The 23,647-nt window shown below is 40.0% G+C and overlaps 3 protein-coding genes and 1 pseudogene across 3 annotated transcripts; all 4 read left to right on the plus strand.

The window, feature by feature from the left end:
• Positions 1-1,669: 1,669 nt before the first annotated feature.
• LOC119882004 lies at positions 1,670-7,955 on the plus strand (annotated as a pseudogene).
• Positions 7,956-14,660: 6,705 nt separating this feature from the next.
• LOC119882001 (protocadherin alpha-8-like) lies at positions 14,661-17,278 on the plus strand. The gene has a single exon (XM_038692022.1). The coding sequence runs from the start codon at positions 14,810-14,812 to the stop codon at positions 17,276-17,278; it is 2,469 nt and encodes an 822-aa protein (XP_038547950.1). The 5' UTR covers positions 14,661-14,809.
• A 518-nt stretch (positions 17,279-17,796) lies between these two features.
• LOC119882000 (protocadherin alpha-8-like) lies at positions 17,797-20,198 on the plus strand. Its single transcript, XM_038692021.1, has one exon. The coding sequence runs from the start codon at positions 17,797-17,799 to the stop codon at positions 20,161-20,163; it is 2,367 nt and encodes a 788-aa protein (XP_038547949.1). The 3' UTR covers positions 20,164-20,198.
• A 714-nt stretch (positions 20,199-20,912) lies between these two features.
• LOC119882002 (protocadherin alpha-8-like) lies at positions 20,913-23,467 on the plus strand. Its single transcript, XM_038692023.1, has one exon. The coding sequence runs from the start codon at positions 20,939-20,941 to the stop codon at positions 23,465-23,467; it is 2,529 nt and encodes an 842-aa protein (XP_038547951.1). The 5' UTR covers positions 20,913-20,938.
• Positions 23,468-23,647: the final 180 nt, after the last annotated feature.

A 23,647-nucleotide genomic window follows, 5' to 3' on the forward strand; every position in this document is an offset into this window, starting at 1 on the left:
TTTTTCTCTTAGCAATGATAACTCGCAGAATTTTCGTGTTAGAGCACTCGTTTGCCACGACGTATCCAAATAAGTCTAGCGATGTTTTACAAGTTCTCCAATCACAGAATTCAATACTTATGTCAAATACAAGGATTTATTTTTAAACCTACTGGGGTAAATTATAACAATAAGAGTGAAGAATTAAATGTTGAACCACGCTACAAAAACATGCATCTGAAGAAATGTATTACACTTCTCAGCACATATACATCTCTAAAAATACTGTTTTAAAACAATGTGTTCTGGTCAAATAGGCTAAATTATATTATATATGAGTAATTCATTTGCATGTTTTTTAGACTTAATTTTAGTACATGTTCTGTTCAGAAACCTGCTGTCTTTCTGCACATTGGGCCAGTTTTAGATTTACTGAATGACATCATATTTGTTGAGATCTATACTCATCCTTATATATGGTAGACTGATGGAAGATTATGTAAATGTTTTGAACAATGAAATGGAAAATGCCAGCTTGGGCCACTTTTTGCTTACCACTGCTGTAATATTTTACTTTGTCCTCTGAGGTTTTGTAATTTCTTGCAGCATCTGATCAGTGTCACATGGTAGATACAGTATTATTTGGTGACAGTCTTTACTGTCTTTCACTGCCTCAGTTGTATCACTTTTTAAAAAGGTGTTACTACCATCCCCACCTCTGTTAGACATTGTTAAGATGTATCAACATGGTTGTTTACATTAGCATTTATTAAATGCCTTAAATTTTACCCAAGAGATACTCACTAATTTCAAACATGATAGATAATTCTAACTTCAACAGAATCAGTACTAATCAAAATATAGACTTGGTCCAAATAATTACTTAGTCGAAAATCTGTATTTGGGGTGTATGGTCTGCATACTTCCTCACACAGCTATGAAAATTCACATGCGAGGTCAGGAAGGAAATCGTCATACATGAAATTGATCAAATGACTCTTTGGTCATCCCTTCATGGTGAAAGTGGTGCTTTTATAACCAAACCGGCTCTCACCTACTTCGTGAATAACCATCAAGTCAACTCATAAGTGACCACAGTACTCATGGCCAGCTTGTCGTGCCAGCACTGAATAATTTGAACTTTCTGCTTCACTTTTACATTAGCGGGCAGTTAGTTTCTGAAAAGTCGATAAACTTTTATGACATTTGACATGTAACTAACAAATAATGTATACTCTGTTTTCCTAAATATCTGTCTTTCTTGTTATTCCAGCCTTGATATTTTTGCATTCATTAGGTATTTGAAAGGATAAATTAGCCTATATGTGGGCACAGACAACTGTGCGTAAAACTCGCCGAACAGAAAGGAAAGTTGATACCGTGATATACACACTATGCCTTTATGATCACTGTATAAATGTGTGACAAAAAATACGTTCATAATGTCATGATTGAACGAATTCAGGTTTTCAGAATTCCACATCCCACACAGGAAAGAAAAGTTTATAAACGAGAAATAAAAAAAGTCACCGAAAGAGTTATTTCCAGCTTCTTAAACTGTGATTAAAATCCATTCGCGCTCCTCCTAAGTTTACCATTTTTTAGTTTTTAAAAAGATACAATGCACACTAATGACTAATTTCGTCGCTGCTCTCAGCTTAAAGACACTCTCTGATGAGGTCATCCTTCTCGCGATAGTTGTTTTGGAGGACGGACAGTCAGTTCTCATATTACAAGGAGGTCACTCTTGGTCTAAGCGTGAAGAAACCTTTTCTTTTTAAAATCCTCATTTCTTTGTTTTCCTTCAACAAGGGGACGGTTTATCCAGGTTTCAGCCCCTTTCAAGTCAACAATATAACTACGGTATCTGTACGATGGCGCGTCATATCCGACTGTTGTTCGGGAGAGGGTACGTTACCGTATTTATCTTTCTTTCTGCCATCATGAACACGGTATTCACCGTTACTCATTATTCTGTTCCTGAAGAAATGGAGGAAGGATCTGTCGTTGCTAATTTAGCAACTGATTTGGGATTAGACGTGAAGAGTCTGAATAAAAGAAAAATGCGCATAGATGTAGTAGCCAATAAAAATATCTTGACATCAACAAAGACACGGGAGAGCTGTTCATTTTGGAAAGGATAGACAGAGAGTTTTTATGCCCTTCGAAAACAACTACATCATGCTTTCTTAAATTAGACGCTACGATTGAAAATCCAATACGAATGTTTAATATTGAGGTGGAAATCACGGATATTAACGACAACGCTCCTCATTTTCGACGAGGAACGATGCACTTGGACATCTCTGAATCAAGCCCCGTTGGAGAGATTCTCTTTGAATAATGCTGCAGACCCAGATGTGGGACCGAATTCTGTGAAAAATTACCATTTGAGCTCAAGTGAACACTTCACTATTGAAATTCAGACCGGGAGAGACGGGACAAAGTTTGCAGATTTGATTCTGAAGAAAGCTTTAGATAGAGAGCAGCAGGCTTATCATAACCTAATACTCACTGCAGTGGACGGTGGGGTCCCCACGCGCACAGGTACAGCCAGCATCGTTATTCGCGTGCTTGATGTGAACGACAACGCCCCTTCATTTGACAAAGACAGATACGTCGTAGATGTGATGGAAAACTCCCCGATTGGAAGTCTAGTAATCAAACTAAACGCCACTGATTTAGATGAAGGTTCTAATTCCGAGATTGTTTATTCATATAGTTTGTATACATCAGAGAGAACGCAACAGATGTTCAACTTGAATCCAGAAAATGGTGAAATCAGAGTGAAAGAGATGATAAATTATGAAGATTTTAAGCTTTATGAAATGGAGGTTATTGCCAGCGATAAGGGGCCTAACTCCTTATCTGGACAGTGTAAGCTGACAATACAGGTGACAGATATGAACGACAATCACCCACAAATATCCATCAAATCATTTCAAAGTCCAATCAAAGAGAGTGAGCCCATTGACACAGTGATAGCTGTAGTTAGTGTCAGTGATAAAGACTCAGGTGACAACGGAGTGGTAGATCTGCATATTCCAGATAACATGCCTTTCAGACTGAGGGAGTCCTCTGATAACTATTATGAATTAGTAGTGTCAGAGCCGTTAGACCGCGAGAAGGTCCCAGAATATGACATCACTTTCACTGTTACAGACAGAGGTTCTCCTCCTTTATCTGACAATGAAACTATGACGTTAGAGCTGCTGGATGTGAATGACAATGTTCCACAGTTCCCTCAATCATTTTATACTACGTGTAACGGAGAATAACGCACCTGGGGCCTTGCTGAGTTCACTCTCTGCGTTTGACCCTGACCTCCATGAAAACCAGTATCTAGTTTATTTCATCCTAGAGAAGGAGATAGCCAACACCTCCATGTCCATGCTGTTCTCCATCAATCCAGAGAACGGGAACCTTTACGCACTAAAAACTTTTGACTATGAGATCGAGAAGGAGTTTCTTTTCCACATCGAGGCCAGAGACTCTGGCTCTCCTCCACTGAGCAGTAACGTGACCGTGCACATCATTATTGTGGACCAGAACGACAACGCTCCGGTTATTGTGTCTCCGTGGCGCGCGCACGGCTCTGTGGTGGAGGAAAAGATCCCCAGATCCACCGATAAAGGCTCTCTGGTTGCCAAAGTGATAGCCTTAGACACCGACTCGGTGCACAACTCTCGGATCACCTACCAGTTCCTACAGGTGACTGACGCCACCTTGTTCAGTCTGGACCAGTACAACGGAGAGATCCGGACTATGAGGATGTTCAGTTACAGAGACCCGCGCCACCAGCGACTGGTTGTTGTTGCCAAAGACAACGGGCAGCCTGCTCTGTCTGCCACAGTCACCATCAAGCTGTCCACAGTGGAGACTGCCGTGAAGGCCTACTCTGACATGACTGAGGTGCCTCTGGAATACGACATCTTTTCAGACCTAAACCTGTATTTGGTCATCGGTCTGGGCTCGGTGTCATTTCTCCTGCTCATCACCATATTGGTCACCATCGTGCTCAAGTGTCAGAAACCCAAGCCCAGCAAGCGGCTCCTCCCTGCAGGAACAGTGTGATCAGTGAGAGGAACTCCACCATCGCAGATTCCACTCTGGTCTCCAACGATGCCTACTGGTACAGTCTGTTTCTAGCAGACCAGGAAAGGGAAGCTGGTGGTTAGACAGCCTGTGCCAAAGGGCTCCAGATACATCGTGTCCAGTCTACCGAGAGGCACAGGACTGACAGACACTAGCGACTCAGCAGCTTCCACTCTGCAGGTATAAATGGTCGCTCACTTTACCACAGTTTAAATGAATTCTTATTCCCAACTGCAGTTTGGGGAAAAATCTGGCCTTTTGTTAAAGCAGTTCACCAGCTCATACAACTGGTGAATTGGCAGTATTTTGTCCTTTTTTGCAGTACGTATTGTATGACTAAGTAAAGGTGATGGGGAAAAAAATAATGTTAAACATGGAGAAAACTTCATCTAAATTCAGTGACGGGTGAATGTATTTAATATATCAAACCAGATACAAGAACAAAACTACAATACGAAAATCACTAAAGCAGTATAAATGTTAGGTCAGTACACATTTACAGTACACAGCCAAACTTGATTATTGTCTACCGCTGACGCAGTGATAGTGTTCATATTTTTACTTTCCGGTTTCAATTTTGCCTGTGTGTGTGACATCTTCACACCGGCCCACATTTAAATACCGTAACAACAAAGTTTCACGTCCCTCAATCTATTTATATGATAGTATAAAAATTTATGTGTTAGGTTTCAACAAAAAATACTGTTAAGACCCCAACTCCCAATATCATGCTTAACATTCAACTAGTGGAAATGCCATACCTTTGCGGACCATGTTAAAAAAAGCTCCATCAGAAAAAAGACATAAAATTTGTTATTTAAACAGATATCAAAGAATCCAATGGCCTAACAAATATAACAGTTAATAGCAACCCACCTGAAGAAAATATTGAAAATGACACATTTGCTTCATAAAATATCCTGCAGCTGTTTGTCTTTACGATTTTGCTCTTGATTTACAGTGCAGCACTTACTGAAAAGTTTTTTTCTTCTATTTATTTGTGTGACTTTGGTCTGTGGCCTATATATCAGTGGGATGTGTATGTCTTCATTGATCATTTGCTACAAAAGAAAAACACAATCAAGTCAAGAGCTTATATAACAACAGAAGTATGTGGGTAATGATTCTTTTGAGTGATTATATTATAATTCCCTTGTAATGCATGGCTTGTTTTTTGTCTTCAAACACATGACATGCACTACAATTTTTCTCTCTTCTGAGCAATGACAGCAACAATACAGGGGTGCATTTCAACACACATAAGCTCTGCCAACGGTGTGGAGCAGGTCTCCTGTCACTGTCAGGAGTTAAAGGTCAAGCACAGTCTGCAGTATTGGAGAGTCTGGAAATGTGTAGGACTTTTCTGTGCTCTACATCACCACAGTACTTAATGCAGAATGCTAAACCCACAAGTGACCTTTTTTCCCCAGTGACAGTGTGATTTGACTATTGACTAAGTTGATACGATGAATGTTGATCTATCGATCTCTCTCTCTCTCTCTCTCTCTCTCTCTCTCTCTCTCTCTCTCTCTCTCTCTCTGATGGTTAGTATTCTGTTGGAAGAACAACCAACCATTCGTAGTCTGTGGTATTTTCAAAGATAACATTTCATTCATAGTGCCTCGACACAACTCTGTGATCATATACACAAATAATCCTTTTTGTGCTTGCAATGACCTGACCATTGAATTGCTTGTTTTTTTTTCTCCCCACTCTAAAGTACCCTAAATGAGGGAAGTCCACTCTGCAGCTGGAGGTATGCAGTCTCCCTCCCCCGCCCCGGATTCCCTTTTTTGAATGATGTTACAGAACTTAATGTTTGGGTTGTTGTTTGTGTTTTTTCTGTTCTCAGTGTTAACAAAAACAATTTTGTCTTGATTAATATCACTTGGAGAATCAGATTTCTTTTTAAATTCAAAGGATCACTTAATTGACATCACATGCAGCAGTTTGCCAAATCCTGTGTTAACTTCTTCATGCCTACATTTTGGTTATTGTTACTCATATTGCAGTCTCATCCTTAAAGGATAACCTTGCTATTTTTCAACCTGGCTCTTTTCCCATGTTTTGTGTTTATGTGACAAACTGGGACAACATGTTTTGAAATTTGTCCAGTATTGAGCGAGCACGCAGCAGTCAGCAGCAAGACAGGGCTACAATGTACTCTTTGCAGGCATTGCACACTGTCAAAGTATGCCCACTAAAGTGCTTGTTTTTGTCACTGACAGGCTTAGATAGTTAATTTAAGTGTCTTACAATGTTGTGGAAAATATCCTTACAGAAAGACATTTTTTAAAAGCATCCATCCATCTTCATCCGCTTATCCGGGGTCCGGTCGTGTTTATTTTTAACACTAAGATCATTTTTGTTTAACCAGCCACCAGACTCCATTGACAAAAATAGAAATTTGACCACTCTGGTCTACTGCTACCACGATTGGTTAGTTTTTTGTTATTGTGTGACTTTGGTGTGTTTAACACTTTAAAACACCAAAGTCTCTGTAGGGCGCCCTGTCTCACTGCTGCCGAATGCAGCGCTCTTGCTCAGTACTGGACCAATTTCAAAAAATGTTGTTCCCATTAGTCACAGAGACACAAAAACATATGAAAATCGGAAAATTCCAAAGTTACCCTTTAAAGCACTAAAATGCATGTAAGCAATCTAATTACCACAGTAGTTAACACTAATTTGGTCAGTATTTCAGGATTATGTACCTTCGCCAAAGTTTTTTATAGTTTGACAGGTTTAATACTAATGAGGCCTTAACCATTTTGATTGACTTCAGGGGACAAAGACATCAGGCCATAGAAATCCTAATCGATAATGTGACAATCTGTGGTCAGTTTTGCAGACAAGTGAAAGTGGTGATCCAGATAAAGTAGCATTTAAACATTATCCCTGTCCTAGTCATACTTTTCATACTTTAAATACAAAATAATAACCTCAGCATGCTGCTCTGCCTGAAGGCCACTGATCACAATTCTAAAAAAAATCCTTTAACTAAATTTGTTGCTATTTGCTGACTTTTGCTGTCAAGAAAATGCTGCTATGACTTTAATTGAATCAGTGTTTTCAAAAGGATGCTGTGCATGTGAAGATTAATTTGTGTTTACCTCCATCACTGATAGATTAGGAGTATCCTATTTTTAAATGTTACCCGTGGGATGGGACTGTGCTGTTTCTGTATGATTGGGGTTGGTTAAAACTGTAATTCTAGTGCTACTGACTTCACACAGACACAGAATAACACTTATGAATTTTCTGTCTGCTGTAATGTGAGTTGTGACCTAATTGTTTGTGCAGGAGAGACGCAAAGTGAAACCAGTCACCCAGTTACCTAGCAACCACTCTCCTCCACATAATCTTGGAGCATGGTATTCATTGATAGACCCGCCACCTCACCACTTCATGTTCAAGGATCTGCCCAACCCCTCCACCCCACTCTGTCCTGTGCCTGAAGCCCCCTGTCATGAGATGTGTCAGTTTGGCCAGTCACAAGGCTTTCAGTGATGAGGTTCGTTTCCAGATTTATCTGATTTTCTTGTCTCGTTCGCAGGCATCCACAACCAGCAGTAGCAGTTCCACGTAAGGCCATACCACCAACTGCATAACTTGACTGATGCAGACAGGAAAGCTTCACGGAGGAAAGGAGAAACCCCTGCCCATGATCGCACCCCATATCCATCCTGCTCAGTCTGATACTTGTTCCCCATAATGTTTAGTTGTCATGCTATAAAACCAAATGGACTATGGTGGCCCTCCCCCTCTCCTTCTTCAAGCACATGAAAAGCCAATCAATGATGCCTCTCTGTCCATTCAATGTGCATGATAAGACTGCATGGCTTCAATCACAATCCAAAACCTTCATACAAAAAAAAAAATTCAAGAGGAGACACTCACAAAGAAACAGACAAAAAATTACACCTATGGATATTCAAAGAAGCCTCAACAAGAAGTACTAGAGTGGACACAGGACTGTTGAAATGCCTTTAAGAGACTGTTTCCCCTCTCTAAAAATGAAACACATGTTGGATATTACATTTTAACCTCTGTGCTTTGTCTTGCTACATAACAGCATTCATGTATATAATAAAAAGTGAAACAGCACAATTAACTAACTGTCAGAAAAGCACCAACCTACAATTTCAAAGGGGAATCAGTATTTCATAAATGTGGTAGCTTTTAGTAGCTGTATGTTTTGTATTTGATTTGTGCTTTGTATGTGAGCTAGGCCTAAATATATGAATGAGAGTTCTAAGAGATTAAAGTTAACCAGTACATCAAACAGATAAATGTGAGGCCTTTAGCTATTATGTATCTGCCTTTCAGTTGTTTTTGCATGGGATAATCAAAGTACTTTGATAGCTGTAGATATTTTACAATTGAGCAAGCAAATTTCTGTAGTTAGGCCTCACTTTATTTTTTTTAGCCGAGACGGAAGATTACATTGTAATGGGACCACATTGAAGAAGTACAACAGCATACTATTTTCATCCAGTGTCCTAAGATATTCAGAAAAGGTCAACAGATCTGTATTCTCATTCCTTTTCCCTAGTTTCTAGGCAAGAGGAAAGTGGCTAGCAGCAGTGGGACATTCTTATGGATTCAGTATGTTAGTGTATAATGTGATTGAATGTTATGTTCCCTTGGCTATCACTTAAGAATATGAGTCTTTAGGAGTTTGTACAGTGAGTCTCTGAGAAGGGGTTGATTAATATCTCCTTATGGCTACTGTATATACATCACATCAACATGACCATGTACTTTCATTTTTTTTTTAAGCGTAACTCTGGATGTTACTTAATTTCAACATTTTCTTAGACTGTGTAACAAGTTGAAAACTCAACATGAAGATGTTGATGTTATTAATGTTTACTTTACAATACTGAAACAACACAGCAGTGGTTGATTTCACCCATTGAAAGCTGTGCTCATGTGTATTACTGACTACTGTATGTATCTGCATATGCAACACACATAAATAGGGATACAGATATGAGTGACATTTACTGTATAATATGTCTTTATCTATAACTATGCCTTTCTTTTTCATTACCAATGCTGAACTTTTTAAGGTGAAAACAGTGTAACTTTTGTGCCATCAGATTTATGAGCCAACTAGTATGTGAAACATTATAATAATCAGACACCATGTAGTCAAACTCTTTAACACAGGTCACATTACATTACTTGTATACAGTTGTGATGTTTTACAGGCAAACATATACAGTGCTTTTGTACAGTGGTACTTTCATGGTGCAATATGTGGTAACTTGTGAAATGTGAGCTTACTGTATGCTATAGTCTGGTCTGTATGATCTATTAAATACAAAAACAAAACCACAAAACCTAATGATGAACTTCTGAATTACTTGAGTTTTGCATCAAAAGGCTTAACATTTCTTTGGCACAGCTGCATTATTGTAAAAGGAATTTTGTGTTAACACCCTACTTAATAATAACAATAAGCATCATCATTATAATGCTTGTCCACCCTTCACAGCTAGTTTACTCTTATATGTCAGTTTAAAAAACATTTAGCTCATTTCTAAAACACACAGGCACTTCTGGCCTTGGAACAATATCAGCCTCAGTATGATCTTCCTGTCTGAGTCACTTCAAGGGACAGTAATTAGCTTGAATGAATACATTCCAATGCAGTTTATGGAAATAGCAATGTTAATCCGGCTCACATACTGTGTTTATTACGGGAGAGCTGTAAGCTTGCTTTATCATCTGATGGAGAAGACTTTGTAGTGGCACAGTACACACAAAGCTTTTCCAGATGTTATGTGAATCCAATTTTACTTTAATGTGGACCATTCTCTAAATCAAAGTTTACCTGAGAGTCAGGCCTAACACAGACATGTAGGCTGGTAAAAATATAAATAAATATTAAAGCAAAGTTTCAGATTGTCACCTCACACAATACCTTATTTCCCATATTGAGTGAGTTGTTGTATTTGTATTTTGATTGTTACGTGCTGGACCAAATTGACATCATTCTTATATAGGGTCAGAAAATGATTACTTGCAAGGTTTTAGCAGGCAATGTCGTACCATATTTCTTGCTCTCTGAGTGACAGACAATGTGCTCAAAAGGTCACTGTTTAGCCACACTGTAATCCACAATATGACTATGAAAGGGTGGTGGGTATAAAATCCGTACTATTCCAGAAAGCAGACCTTCCTCCAGTATGCTCAGGGATGGGGCTTCTGTTTTTATCCGATGTCATGGTTTTTCTCTCCTTTCCCTGAAGTGAAAAAAACATCTTTGCCTGAGACAGATAAAGCTTTAAGTCTCTAAATGACAAAGACTGAGATTCGACTGCAGCTTAAAACGGACCTTGCAACAGAAAGCAAGACTATTTATACACTTCTGATATCAGCAAACATCACTTTTGTTCTCACCCCTGTCCTTCTTTCCATTACACATACTTTATCAAATCTGGACATTTAGACAGCTTACCACACTGTTGCAATAACACAGGACATCCTCTCATATCAAATTGATGGCTTTGTTTATCTCTAGTCTGAGACCTGTACTTCTCACAGGAATTGAATATTCCTTCCAAGAAAAGTTTAGAGTGAGTGTATATGTCTACTCAAAGATATGAAGTCTTAGCTACATGAAAATATGTTGGCAAACAGAATATAAACATACATACATGATTTTTACTGCTATAATTATCATTCAATAACATGCACATTATTCATCAATATACAGAAACTCTCTTTAGAAGGTTTTTGGCAGCAGTGTGAGTTCTGAAATGCAACTTAGAGGAGTCATCCCAGGAGACAAACAAAAAGCTAAGCCTTTAACTTTTAAATCATGAGTAACTCACACGAGTTATACACATATATTAGTATATGTTTTTGTGTATTACACACCTATTAAAGATGCATTTACATTTAGAGTTGGTAACATATTACACACTGATTAAAGCATTTCAAATACCAGTGGCACTGTGGCATTGCAGTAGCATTGCACTTAAAGTAACTACTAGGTGTGGTTGAGGCAAGTGCACCAGAGTTGAAATTTTAACAGAGTTTAAGTGCAATAATGCTTTTATGCCACAAACGATTTAGTGAGTACTTATTGAGTGTTGCATTTAACATTTATAGCTCAACATACTCAACAGTCTTACTAGTCTAGTTAGTCTACTTAGATGCCATGTCTTGAAAACACTGAGCTCACACTGACAAATTAAATTAAGAATCATTCAATTCTTTCTCTTTTAAAAAGTCATGTTTTTTTAATCTATCCAGGAAGCCATAGTCTCTTTCCATATTTTCACTTTTGATAAAAGGCTTGCTATGTAATAGACAAGGGTTATAGTCCAGTAAAGAGTTTTTCTTCTAATATAATTAATTTCCAACGGGAGGCATTTGAGGACATCCATGACAATACCTCTCTAATGTATGATGGCAGTGTGGCAACTGGCTCCGGCTAATTACCCCTTCTGGGCTGTCTTCACTGGTGAGGACATTGTGACCATCTTTATCCTTCAAATGAAACACAATGTTAAAGATAACTAACATTTATTGAAAAGAGCAAACACATTATGTCTCAACTGGAGCTCAAAATATAGTCTGATGAATTGCGCTAAAGGTCAAATTACAGAATGAGTGTTTGGAGCGCATGGAGATACATTTTATTATAATATAATACACAATTTTGCAGGCAATTTGTGTTTGCAGGATGTTTTTCTGATAATAAATGTGTCCCTCTCTGCTTTGTGAATGCACACACATGACCTCATCTCCCCAGGGAAATGAGGTCATGCGTGAGTAGGAGAGCTCGACATTCAGGCAACAGGATGAGTTCTTTTTATTTAAATATCCTCTACCCTACAATTTTAGTAGCACTCTTTATCGCTTAAAACGGTTGTGTCATTGTAATGTCTTTTAAATAAAGCAGGAATAAATGCTTTTATATGGGGTCTAATTTTGATGTTATTGTGTTTGTTTGGAATAAAAGTGAGATGAAGCAGCTTGAGATAAGCTTTCCTTTCTCATCACCACTTGACCCAGAGAGGAGACTCACACACTGCCGGTTGTTCGCTGCTCTGGTCCACTGGCAGCCAAGCACACATGACACTACAATGCACCAATGTGGAACAAAACACCAGAACAACCACCAGCTGGCACTCGTAGGCTAACACATGTGCACCATACACCATGCCGCAATGTATTTTATGTATTAATCCGGGGTCTTGTTTGCTATGCATAATTGAATGAATATAATAAAAAAAAGTGAATTAAAGAGTGATATTTTATATGTGTTTTTATATGTGGGCTACAGGTACATGCCTTTTCCCTGATACCTTAATTGCAAAATAATTATTGGTAATAAACCATGAGGGAGGGATCTGACTATGAGGGGGTAATGTGTATCTTACATGTTTTAGAGAATTAACAGTATCAAGGCATGTGGATACATCTGATTTCTTTGTCCGCAGCATTCACAGCTCCTGCATCCCCCGCCCCCCCCTCTGCTTCCTTCCTTCCTGAGCACAGCTCTTTCAGCACCGTGGACAGCGACCTGCCTACAGGCGCTGCGTTGCCATGGCGACGGGCTGTCTGTTCCTGGGGTCTGTGCTCTGAATCTGCCTGTAATGTAATTTTTAGACATGCCCCCTCCCCCGCCTCCCTCCACGGTGCAGCATCCGCAGCTTGGAGACATCAGATGAGCGTTCTCTGTCAAATGAGATCGCCACCTCTCCCAACAAGGGCGGGTAATAATGCGAATTAGGTGCGTTGAAACAATCTGGTAGCATTGAAGCAGTGCGGGGGAAACGATGGGGGCAGAAATGGGAGGAGGTGTTGCAGAATGCGGCAGTGCCGGTGCGCGCGCACGTTTGGCCTAATTCCAGAACCAATACGTAGCCGCAGCACGCGGGAGGGGTGCGGTTAGCCGTTAGTTGCTATCAGAGTGACGGTTATTTTTTCGTTTCTATCTGAATTTATTCATTTTCCCACGCGCTGCTTCAGGGTGGAAATAGTTCCTCGTGGGGCACAAGGTAGAGCAGACAAAGGAGGGGCGACATCACAGGTGTACTAGCAGATTTAATCCATGAGATGTCGCTGTTCACCTCTTCAATAAGAGAAAGATTGTGGGTGTGTGCTGAGCAGACCGCACAGACTTCAAGCAGACAGAATGTGAATGTTAACAGCTTTACCTACATTAGAACACACATAACAAACAATTCAGTTCAGTTTTATTGGCATGAATGTCAAACAACGATATTGCCAAAGCTTAAAATATAATACAAAAGAACAACTGATTTCATACAGTTCATTAAATAAAGTAAATAAAACAGTGTGTGTTTGTGTGTTAAAAAAATATAATACAATTTTTTAAAATATAAAACAAAATAGTAAAAAATAAAAATAATAATACAGTAGCTAAGCGTGTGTGTGTGTGTGTGTGTGTGTATGCGTTCGTGTATGAATTCAGTTAATTTCTGTGAAATGTAAAAAAACCCAAACAAACAAATGATGTATTTATGGTTTGTGGGTTCCTTTTTCCGTGGAAAAATCCATGAGATTTAGAATCATTTACTAATGATTTTCACGAAGTTTCCTAGAAATATGCAATTTGACGTATGTGTAGGAAAAGAGTACAACAAGAGCCAACTTTCAATTGCTACATTTATAGGCCACTGAATTAATTAGTCATTAATTAGTGGCATAACTTGGGAGTTTCACGGAAATCCCCTGTTCACTACACTTAGGTTATTGTTGTTTTTGTTTTTGTTGTTGCAGGTAAGAAAATGAAATTACCTCCTGCGGACCGACTTTTTCTAATTGTCTCTCGACACACTTAGATGCCAACAGTTATTCTCTTAAATGTCTGTAGAAAAAATAAAAACTGGTGTTTACTTTCTGCTTATGTAATTGGAGGTTGGCAACAGTGATTTTAATGACAAATGTTTACTGGCTAGTCGTGGGAAACGGATGGTGTGATTCAACACAAAAATAAAAAAACTAAATGATCGACATAACTTGAAATAGGATATTTTAGACATTTTATAAGGAGAAGCCTCTCTCTCCGACTTGAAATATGCATTGTGTTTGCAAGACCCAGCTTTTAACATACACACAAATGTTAAATAATACCTTTTCCACAACTAGTGTAATTAAAACTTCAAATCCTACTTAGCACGTCTACTGCCTAAATGCAAGTTCACTGGTTTGGGTGGGAGGGATGTGAGAACTGAGAAACGGGAGAGAAAAGGGGTTAGACAGGGTTATATACGTGAGTGCATGTGATTGGATTAGAGGCACAGGTGGATGAAATGAGTGAAGCACGGGAGGTTGATTGGAAGAATTGGATGAGGCGCAGGTGGTCGAATTAGTGGTAGAGGCGTGGTCCTGTTTCTGAACATTAGTTATATAACTCCATTGTTGGTAGTATTTCCGCAAAATCACATATTGTATAGGCTAAACTGGAAAAAAAAACTTGTTGTCGCCGCACCGTCGTTACAGCTACAACGGGTGGTGCTGTTACACTATATATATCACTATAGTGGTTATGTGTGTGTGAGGGTGTATCTTTTTAAATGTGCCTTCACTACCAACCCAAACGAGACGGGTTGAAAGAACGGACTAAAGCGACTTCATTCTTCTGCCAGAATGCTTCCCACAGACCTTTATTGTTTATTATGAGTAAATTGAAAATCCCGCAAGAATTTTGTTGACGGATTTAAGATTTAAAGGATTTTTACAAACAATGGCGATAACGGACATCAAAAAACGGTGGCTGGATGTGTGGATTTCTTTTTGTCTGGCTCTGCTGATTGTGATTAATTTGGAGGGAATCTCTGCTCAAATACGATATTCCATTCAGGAAGAATTAAAATTAGGCACGGCAGTTGGAAATGTAGCCAAAGACCTTGGATTAGATCTTGGAAGACTGACGGATAGGAATCTTCGTGTGGTGTCAGGAACAAAGCAGGATCTGTTTAAGGTAAACCGGGATGGAATTTTGTTAGTGAACCAGAGAGTAGACAGGGAGGAGCTGTGTGCAAAAACTGTTCCATGCATCACAAATCTTAAGGCAGTTGTGGAAAATCCTCTCGAGATGCACCAAGTGATAGTTGAAATACTCGATGTAAACGACAATTCGCCCAAATTCCTCGAAGAAAACTACACATTAGAGGTGCTGGAGTCCGCCATTGTTGGATCTCGATTTCAAACTGAAGGAGCACACGACCTGGATGTTGGTTTGAATTCCTTACAATCATATAGGCTAACCCATAACCAGTATTTTCGCCTCGAAACCGAAGAATTTGGGGAGGATGGGAAGGTCCCATATTTAATATTACAGCGACCTTTGGATAGAGAGCACACAGCTCAACACTGGTTACAGTTAACAGCTGCAGATGGGGGTAAACCACCAAAAGCTGGTACTATTAATGTATCTGTTATTGTATCTGATATTAATGACAACTCACCGGTGTGCGATAAACAGAAATACACTATAACAATAAAGGAAAACGCACCTGCAGGAACATTTCTGCTGACAGTAAATGCATCTGACTCGGATGAGGGGGTGAACGGTGAGATCGAATATTCTTTACGGAGTAAGCTCAGAGGACTGTCAGGTGAGCCTTTTGATTTGGATAGTAGAACTGGCAAACTGACGGTGAAAGGGGGGCTTGATTACGAGGAAAAGCAAGTCTATGAGATTAAGGTCCTGGCTGCGGATAAAGGGGCCGTGTCTCTCTCCACACACTGCAACGTGGTTGTTAGAGTGGAAGACGTGAACGATAACCAACCCGAAATAGAGATCACATCCCTTTCCAGTCGCATTCCGGAAGATGCACCTCCTGGCACGGTGGTGGCGTTGATGGGTGTGGCAGACCTTGATTCAGGTGTGAACGGACAGGTGGTCTGCAGTGTGCCGGGTCATTTACCTTTTGACTTAAAGCCATCCCCTGACGGACACTCATACTCTTTAGTCACCAAAGAATACCTTGATAAGGAAAAGATAAATGTCTATAATATTATGATAACGGCTAAAGATCTAGGCAGCCCCGCCTTGTCATCTACAAAGGTGATACAGGTAGATGTGCTCGATGTTAACGATAATAGTCCTTTGTTCATTGGAAGCCCTTATACTTTTTATGTGCCAGAAAACAACAAGGCTGGAATGTCAATTTTTTCAGTTAGCGCAGTAGATGCTGATGGAGGTGAAAATGCAGCAGTCACATATTCACTCAACCGTAAAAGTCCGGGGCACACTGTAACCTCTTTTCTAAATATAAATGAAGCAAATGGCACAATATCAGCGCTAAAAAGTTTCGACTTTGAAACTCTGAAAACGTTCCAGTTCCAAGTTGTTGCCTCAGATTCTGGAACTCCGTCACTGAGCAGCAACGTCACAGTGAACGTGTTCATTCTGGATCAGAACGACAACGCTCCAGTCATCCTGTATCCAGTCAGCTCTAACGGTTCTGCTGAAGGTGTGGAGGAGATTCCCCGCAATGTGAACGCAGGACACTTGGTGACTAAAGTCAGAGCCTATGACGCTGATATAGGATATAACGGCTGGTTACTCTTTTCACTGCAGCAAGTCACTGACCACAGTCTCTTTGGTTTGGACCGCTATACAGGACAGATCAGAACACTTCGCTCCTTCACAGAGACAGACGAGGCTGAGCACAAACTGCTCATACTGGTCAAAGACAATGGGAACGTGTCGCTCTCAGCAACAGCTACTGTGGTGGTCAAACTTGTGGAGCCCAAAGAGGCTTTTGCAGCTTCTGATGTTAAAAGTTCAGCCAAAGATGAGGAGGGGACCGATGTGACTTTTTATCTGATGATAACTTTGGGCTCAGTTTCTGTACTTTTTCTCATCAGTATCATCGTGCTGATTGCAATGCAGTGCTCCAAAACCACAGACTACACTTCTAAATATCTGCAAGAGACTAATTATGACGGGACACTGTGCCACAGCATCCAGTACAGATCTGGAGAGAAACGGTACATGTTAGTTGGACCCAGAATGAGTATAGGATCTACTATAGTCCCGGGCAGCCACGCGAACACACTAGTGCTCCCTGACAGGAGGAGGGGATCTGGAGAGGTAAGGCAAGCAAATTCTAACAAATACAGTCTTTGCCTGATTGTGGCTGCTGTCCATGGTTCTGAAATGCTTTTTTATTTTTTCTGTAATCAAGAAAAATACAATACTTAGAACTTGTTTGGGAATACTACAGTAGTTTGTTTTTGACAGCCACAGCTCTAAACAGTGGACAGTGGAAATTTCTGTTGTGCGAGTTTAAATACTGAGGTACATTTGAATGAGAAATACACTATGAGCCTGATTATGACTGCTTTCCATGGTTATTGAAGTACATTCACTATTTATGCTCAAACAGAACAAAAAAAAAAAACAAGTAATCAAGCAATAATAATGTTAGAGGCATAAGAGAAGTTATGTATTACTAATGTATTAGTAATGTATTACTTTCTTTTGATTACCTCCGGGTGTCACTGTAACAGCAGGAAACGATGTAACACTTTGTCCCACCCCTTAAAGCGCTTTTGTTTGTCATCCACAACAGGGCAGGCATTTTAATCTATCTCGCAAGCCGATGAATTCATGTCATGCATTTTGTAACTATGCGATAAGCTACTCATGGGGTTAGACATAAATATTTTTATATCGCAGTAAAGCCCTTTCTTGTCTTTTCTCTAAGTTTTAGTTTAATGATGGGGACCGATAGACAAAGTCGACACAGCGGGTACTATTCAATTGTCTTTCATTTGGCTGTACTGATTTTTTTCGGAAAACAAGCGTTTGCTCAGATAAGGTACTCTATCGCAGAGGAGGTCGAGGACGGAACTGTTGTTGGAAATGTTGCGAAGGATCTTGGCCTTGACATCACCTCTTTGAATGACCGACGGTTCCGTGTTGTGTCTGGATCTAAGGACACGTATTTTGAGGTAAACCAGGACAATGGGGCTCTGTATGTGCTGAAGAAAATCGACAGAGAGGAGCTCTGTCAGGGTAGTGGTGCCTGCCTGATGGAGCTAAAAATCCTGGTCGAAAACCCTTTGGAAATGCACTATGTAATAGTAGAAATTACTGATGTAAATGACCACTCTCCCAGTTTCCCAGAAAAAGAACAGAAATTTGAAATAGGTGAACAAACATTACCAGGAAGGCGATTTCAACTGCACACTGCTCGTGATCCCGATGCTGGAATTAACTCTATTCGTACATACACTTTGACTTCAAATGAGCATTTTGAAGTAGACATCCGTCAAAGCGATGAGGATAAAATACCAATTTTAGTGCTGAAGAAATCGTTAGACAGAGAACAAAAGGACAAACACACGCTGCTGGTTACAGCAGTTGATGGAGGAAAACCTCAACGATCAGGCACACTAAATGTTTCTATTATTGTTCTGGACAGTAATGATAACCGTCCAATGTTTAGTCAGGAGAGTTATCAAATTACAATACAGGAAAATGTTCCCGTCGGTACTTCAGTGTTTAGAATGAATGCAACTGATCCAGATGAAGGCATCAACAGCGAAGTTGAATACAGCCTTGGAAAAACTCTAAAGAAAAACGTCTATGACGTTTTTGAATTAGACAAATTAACCGGAGAGATTAGAATAAAAGGAGCAGTAGACTATGAAGAAAACGACATTTATAAACTGGATGTTGAGGCATCAGATAAAGGGACACCTCCATTAACCGGTGAGTGTAGAGTCATTATAAAGATATTAGACGTTAATGATAATCCACCAGAAATAGAAGTCACATCGCTGTCAAATACAGTGTCTGAAGACTCGAAGCCTGGAACAGTTATTTCACTACTTAGTGTGACGGATAAAGACTCCGGTGTCAATGGAAAGATAGTATCAAGCATAATAAATGAAGTACCTTTTGAATTAAAGCCTTCCTACAAGGAAAACATATATTCAGTTGTCACAAAGGGATTTTTGGATCGAGAGGAGGTGTCACATTATGAAATAACAATAAAAGCTACAGACTGTGGTGAACCTCCTTTATCTACCTTTAAAACTCTGAGCATCCAGATATCAGATGTAAATGACAACAGACCGCAATTCTCTCAAAATACATTACAGTTTTATCTGGTAGAAAATAACGTAGCTGGAGCGTCGATATTCTCCGTGAGCGCAACGGACAAAGACTTAAATGACAACGCAGTTATTTCATATCACATTGTGAGAGAAGGGAGCCAAAATGATATAATGTCTTTCCTCAACATAAACTCTGAAAACGGACAAATATCAGCGCTAAAAAGTTTCGACTTTGAAACTCTGAAAACGTTCCAGTTCCAAGTTGTTGCCTCAGATTCTGGAATTCCGTCACTGAGCAGCAACGTCACAGTGAACGTGTTCATTCTGGATCAGAACGACAACGCTCCAGTCATCCTGTATCCAGTCAGCTCTAACGGTTCTGCTGAAGGTGTGGAGGAGATTCCCCGCAATGTGAACGCAGGACACTTGGTGACTAAAGTCAGAGCCTATGACGCTGATATAGGATATAACGGCTGGTTACTCTTTTCACTGCAGCAAGTCACTGACCACAGTCTCTTTGGTTTGGACCGCTATACAGGACAGATCAGAACACTTCGCTCCTTCACAGAGACAGACGAGGCTGAGCACAAACTGCTCATACTGGTCAAAGACAATGGGAACGTGTCGCTCTCAGCAACAGCTACTGTGGTGGTCAAACTTGTGGAGCCCAAAGAGGCTTTTGCAGCTTCTGATGTTAAAAGTTCAGCCAAAGATGAGGAGGGGACCGACGTGACTTTTTATCTGATGATAACTTTGGGCTCAGTTTCTGTACTTTTTCTCATCAGTATCATCGTGCTGATTGCAATGCAGTGCTCCAAAACCACAGACTATACTTCTAAATATCTGCAAGAGACTAATTATGACGGGACACTGTGCCACAGCATCCAGTACAGATCTGGAGAGAAACGGTACATGTTAGTTGGACCCAGAATGAGTATAGGATCTACTATAGTCCCGGGCAGCCACGCGAATACACTAGTGCTCCCTGACAGGAGGAGGGGATCTGGAGAGGTAAGATATTGAAAACAATGTGACGTACAAAATGTCTATATGCATCTCTTTCTCTCATTGAATTTTGCCCAATTGCCTATTTTATATTTATCATCTTTCTAAAAACCCTAGTACATAGAACACTAATCAGCAGCTCAAACAAACTCGAACATATAGTACAAGTCTGATCAATTGTGATGCTTATTATTTGCATCTGTAGGTTAGTCCGATTCACAAGACAGAATTTGCTGTTTCTATAGCAAGAGATATTTGTATTCCAGCGTAGCAAAATTTCTTTGTTTTGTCAATAAGAGGCTCACTGCTTCACACAGTTGTGTCTATTCTTCACTTATCACGTGTTTGTCATTTTCAAGCAGATGAAAGCTGGTAAATACCAAACGCTTTGTTCAGATCTCTATCCATGGTGCTGAAAGGGAAATACTTTCTTGTCTATACAGAACTTAGTGCACGAAGAAATTAAATAAACTAAATCCATGGTATTTTTTAACAACTTAAACTATTATTCTTTTGCTACATCATTGAGAGACAATCTACACATATTTTTTTTGCTACACAAAGTAAACTCCTTGAGCAGGTGTTTAGATGCTGTAAATTTAAGACGCATATGAGGCAACTGGGTATGTTTGTTTTTAAATTGAGTTATATAATAGCCTTTTACTTTCCCAGTGACCTCTGGGTGTCAGTATTACATCGGGAAATCATAGGAAACGTTGACCCTCCCCTCAAAAAGCTTTTGTTTGCCCACTGTGAAAACCAGAGAAGGCATTTGAGTTGAGCTCGCTACCCGATGGAATCGTGTTGTGCTATTTCTACATTTGCGACAAAAACGGGTTGGATGCAGACATTCATTGCAGCAACGGGCTTTGGTGTATTAATGTATTGTTTTATAACGATGGGGTTCGAAACACAAACTAGGAGAACGGTCTGTTCCTGGTTTGCTTTTCATTTGGCTCTACTGCTGTTTGTCGGAAAACGGGCTTTGGCGGAAATAAGGTACTCTATTCCAGAGGAGGTGAAATATGGAACTGTTGTTGGAAATGTTGCGAAGGATCTTGGCCTTGACATCACCTCTTTGTTTGACCGACGGTTCCGTGTTGTGTCTGAATCTAAGGATGCATTTTTTGAGGTAAACCAGGACAATGGGGCTCTGTATGTGCTGAAGAAAATCGACAGAGAGGAGCTCTGTCAGGGTAGTGGTGCCTGCTTGACGGAGCTAAAAATCCTGGTCGAAAACCCTTTGGAAATACACTATGTAGCAGTAGAAATTACTGATGTAAATGACCACTCTCCTAGTTTCCCAGAAAAAGAACAAAGATTTGAAATAGGTGAACAAATATTGCCAGGAAGGCGATTTCAACTGCACACTGCTCGTGATCCCGATGCTGGAATTAACTCTATTCGTACATACACTTTGACTTCAAACGATCACTTTGAAGTAGACATCCGTCAAAGCGATGAGGATAAAATACCATTTTTAGTGCTGAAGAAATCGTTAGACAGAGAACAAAAGGACAAACACACGCTGCTGGTTACAGCAGTTGATGGAGGAAAACCTCAACGATCAGGCACACTAAATGTTTCTATTATTGTTCTGGACAGTAATGATAACCGTCCAATGTTTAGTCAGGAGGTTTATCAAATTACAATACAGGAAAATGTTCCCGTCGGTACTTCAGTGTTTAGAATGAATGCCACAGATCCAGATGAAGGCATCAACAGCGAAGTTGAATACAGCCTTGGAAAAACTCTAAAGAAAAACGTCTATGATATTTTTGAATTAGACAAATTAACCGGAGAGATTAGAGTAAAAGGTGTGGTGGACTATGAAGAAAATGACGTTTATAAACTGGATGTTGAGGCATCAGATAAAGGAACACCTCCATCAGCGGGTGAGTGTAGAGTCATTATAAAGATATTAGACGTCAATGATAATCCACCGGAAATAGAAGTCACATCGCTCTCAAATTCAGTGTCCGAAGACTCAAAGCCTGGAACAATTGTATCCCTCATTAGTGTGAAGGACAAAGACTCTGGTGTCAATGGAAAAATAATATCAAGCATAACCTCAGACGTGCCTTTTGAATTAAAGCCTTCTTACAAGGAAAACATATATTCGGTTGTCACGAAAGGATTTTTGGATCGAGAGGAGGTGTCACATTATGAAATAACAATAAAAGCCACAGACTGTGGTGAACCTCCCTTATCTACCTTTAAAACTCTGAGCATTCATATATCCGATGTAAATGACAACAGACCGCAATTCTCTCAAAATACATTACAGTTTTATCTGATAGAAAATAACGTAGCTGGAGCGTCGATATTCTCCGTGAGCGCAACGGACAAAGACTTAAATGACAACGCAGTTATTTCATATCACATTGTGAGAGAAGGGAGCCAAAATGATATAATGTCTTTCCTCAACATAAACTCTGAAAACGGACAAATATCAGCGCTAAAAAGTTTCGACTTTGAAACTCTGAAAACGTTCCAGTTCCAAGTTGTTGCCTCAGATTCTGGAACTCCGTCACTGAGCAGCAACGTCACAGTGAACGTGTTCATTCTGGATCAGAACGACAACGCTCCAGTCATCCTGTATCCAGTCAGCTCTAACGGTTCTGCTGAAGGTGTGGAGGAGATTCCCCGCAATGTGAACGCAGGACACTTGGTGACTAAAGTCAGAGCCTATGACGCTGATATAGGATATAACGGCTGGTTACTCTTTTCACTGCAGCAAGTCACTGACCACAGTCTCTTTGGTTTGGACCGCTATACAGGACAGATCAGAACACTTCGCTCCTTCACAGAGACAGACGAGGCTGAGCACAAACTGCTCATACTGGTCAAAGACAATGGGAACGTGTCGCTCTCAGCAACAGCTACTGTGGTGGTCAAACTTGTGGAGCCCAAAGAGGCTTTTGCAGCTTCTGATGTTAAAAGTTCAGCCAAAGATGAGGAGGGGACCGATGTGACTTTTTATCTGATGATAACTTTGGGCTCAGTTTCTGTACTTTTTCTCATCAGTATCATCGTGCTGATTGCAATGCAGTGCTCTAAAACCACAGACTATACTTCTAAATATCTGCAAGAGACTAATTATGACGGGACACTGTGCCACAGCATCCAGTACAGATCTGGAGAGAAACGGTACATGTTAGTTGGACCCAGAATGAGTATAGGATCTACTATAGTCCCGGGCAGCCACGCGAATACACTAGTGCTCCCCGACAGGAGGAGGGGATCTGGAGAGGTAAGCCACTTAATTTATTTATTTTTTCTCTATAAAACATGGTTACAAGCATACAGCTATTTGTCATAGTTTCTATTATATAATATTGGCTCCTTTATCAGAGAAAGTGGTCGTTTGTATAGAAACAGACATTTGGGTCAGTGTAGCAAAACGCTTGATGTAGCTTGATAGCTCTATATTAAAAACAGCTACTGTGTCCTAATCTGGTCTATTATTCATGTAGCCTCCATACACTCTTGATTACAAATA

Source organism: Micropterus salmoides, unplaced genomic scaffold (genome assembly GCF_014851395.1).
Source record: "Micropterus salmoides isolate LMB-PRFRI ecotype aquatic unplaced genomic scaffold, ASM1485139v1 Ms_hic_scaffold_2822, whole genome shotgun sequence".
In the NCBI taxonomy this organism is placed as follows: Eukaryota; Metazoa; Chordata; class Actinopteri; order Centrarchiformes; family Centrarchidae; genus Micropterus; species Micropterus salmoides.

Excerpts from the sequence above, each read along its gene's own strand:
- LOC119882000 (XM_038692021.1), top strand. The coding sequence starts at position 17,797 with ATGGGGACCGATAGACAAAGTCGACACAGCGGGTACTATTCAATTGTC.
- LOC119882002 (XM_038692023.1), top strand. The coding sequence starts at position 20,939 with ATGGAATCGTGTTGTGCTATTTCTACATTTGCGACAAAAACGGGTTGG.
- LOC119882001 (XM_038692022.1), top strand. The coding sequence starts at position 14,810 with ATGGCGATAACGGACATCAAAAAACGGTGGCTGGATGTGTGGATTTCT.